This window comes from Rhinopithecus bieti, unplaced genomic scaffold (assembly GCF_001698545.2).
Source record: "Rhinopithecus bieti isolate Rb0 unplaced genomic scaffold, ASM169854v2 scaffold_77767, whole genome shotgun sequence".
Lineage (NCBI taxonomy): Eukaryota > Metazoa > Chordata > Mammalia > Primates > Cercopithecidae > Rhinopithecus > Rhinopithecus bieti.
In genome coordinates this window covers 1-2,425 of record NW_016873226.1, presented here as the reverse complement: position 1 = coordinate 2,425, position 2,425 = coordinate 1, and the positions used below count along the sequence as shown (strand labels likewise).

Genomic DNA, 2,425 nt, shown 5'->3' with positions numbered 1-2,425 from the left:
TATTTCTTAAATTTAAGGATAAATATTTACCTGAAATAAAGTCTATTTTGCATTTTTAAATATATCTACACATTTTATGAAAGCAGAAATGTAGAAATTTTAGCAGATCTGATCAAGGCAGAAAGACAAAGCTAAGCAAAAAAAGTAGAGATTGTGAGTGGTAAGAGTAGAATTCTGAATTCCAAATAATAATATTACTATCTATTCTGCTAAAAAAAAGCACCGAAATGAATTGAGATACTGACTAAGTGAAGGTCTTTGGAGAGAATCAGCGTGATGCCAACGTTTCAATATCTTGTTGTGAATGCAGAGTTCATTCACTTAGTGAATGACCGATAATTAAACTTTAGTCTGGCTAATCTTCCTAGGAAATCTGAATTTGAAAACTATATACACATAAAGCTATTCATGTTTTATTAGCATTGGGTTAATATATTAAATGTTATTGTGTTTACAGACTTTCATTGGTGTTTTATAGAAAAAAGAGGAAATTTTTAAAAACAGAAACACATAAGTCTCTAATGTAGCTAGAATCATCCGACTATATTTTATCATATGATTGTAGTGGATATTGGAAGAAAACAAAGTCCAAATTTACATTAAGAAAATGGATTCTAAACTATGAAATACAGCCATTGTATGAACTATCTCTTACTTATAGATTAAAAATAAAGTTTTCTTTGAAGACTCAAGATGCCAATATCTCAAGTCATTATGGCATAAGAAACATTTTCTCTATCTTTCAGTTTGTAAACTGGAACGTGAGATTGTACTTAATTCTATTGTTTTCTATAGATTCATTCCTTTACAGATGATTCAGGTATAACATGCAACAATATATGCTCATATTAATTTTCATCTGCAAATAAAACTATAAAACATTAATTAGGCAATATAAGAAAATAATTAAAGTCACTATTGATAGTTTTGTCCATCCAGTAGATGGTCCAATATATACAAGTGGAACACGGGGTAAGCTGCTGCAAGAACTACATTTGGAATATGAAAAATAAATTAAAATAAAATAAACAGGTTATAGAAAAGATCATGCACGAGACCTTATACAATCCTCCTGGCAAATGTCTCTACACCCTGCCCAAGAGGTATTGTTTTCTGTTCCAATGGGGTACTCACCATCTTCCGTGGGCACGTAAATGTTTAAGTAAAGGCAATCTTCATTTTGATCTTGAACATAGGTCATCAAAGTATCCAAATTGAGGGTAAACCAGATGGGCAGCATGTCATGCAATAAGAATCTCTCATCCAGGTGCTGAGGGCACACAGCAGCAAACTGAGTAGCATTTCGGATGCCAGTCCAGGAGGACGGGGATTCTGGGGGCTGAAACCGCCTCTCTCCAGTGGGGGGTGAGGCATAGGGGACCCCTAAGTACTGCTCCACTGGACCCAAGATCTCACTGGGTAATGGTGTTCTTAGGCCCCTGATTTTGCCATAATTTGTGTTAATAACTGGATACTGTGATTGGCTGTCAATGAGGGTGAACTTGATGGCAAGAGCAGTTATCCAAAAGAGGACATTGGAGTTTAACATGACACAGACCGAGGTGAAAAACAAAGGGAGCCATAGCAGTCCCTGGGGCCGCGACATGGTTCAAATCCACATCCACATCCGAAGCTGTATCAGTGAGGTGGCTCCAAGGAGACAAAGTTCAGAGGTGAGCCTGCAAAGAGACAAGGCTTTCAAAAACTCCAATGCAACCTAATGGAGGAAGAAAGCAGACAAAAATAATGAAGCCACACAATGACCGCCTAGAACACTGGCTGGCTCTTCCATGAAACCCTCAACATCTCTCTATGAAATTCCTATTCATTTGTACAGGAATGTGTATAGTGCCATGTCCAGATAGTCAGCAATATCAAAAACATCACTTGTCTTTATTTATTAATTTTTTTGGAGATGGTGTCTTGTTATATTGCCAAAGTTTCAGGGCAGTGATGCTATCACAGCTCACTGCAGCCTCCAACTCCTGGGCTAAAGTCATCCTCCCACCTCAGCCTCCTGAGTAGCTAGGACTACAAGCATGCACCAGTATGTCCAGGAGATGCATTGGATTTTTTGTAGACATAGGTGTCCCTGTGTTATCCAGGCTGGCCTAAAGGGATCCTCCTCAATCAAACTTTCAAAGTGTTGGGATTATAGGCGGGAGTCACCATGCCTAGTGTCTATCACTTTTTAAAATTCCGGCTGTACATCCTATCACCTGGAACAATGCCTGATATTTAAAAAACACTCAACACATCTGTGTTGAATGAACAAACAGATGTTCAAGAATTATACAGGTTATGCAGGTGATAATAAGGACACCTACCAATTTCACTATTGTTTACCAGATGGTTTATCAATACTTGGGTACTCCCAAAATAACTTTTTATCAAATGTTTAAGACAATTTTCACTTTTCCTAAGG

The 2,425-nt window shown here is 37.3% G+C and overlaps 1 protein-coding gene across 1 annotated transcript; it reads right to left on the bottom strand.

The window, feature by feature from the left end:
• Nucleotides 1-1,134: 1,134 nt before the first annotated feature.
• LOC108525618 (neuroligin-4, Y-linked-like) lies at nt 1,135-1,722 on the bottom strand (the record flags this gene model as incomplete). The annotated part of the gene is made up of 1 exon (XM_017866533.1): nt 1,135-1,722. A coding segment is annotated over exon 1 (472 nt), but the record flags the coding sequence as incomplete, so codon positions are not given.
• Between the last annotated feature and the right edge of the window lie 703 nt (nt 1,723-2,425).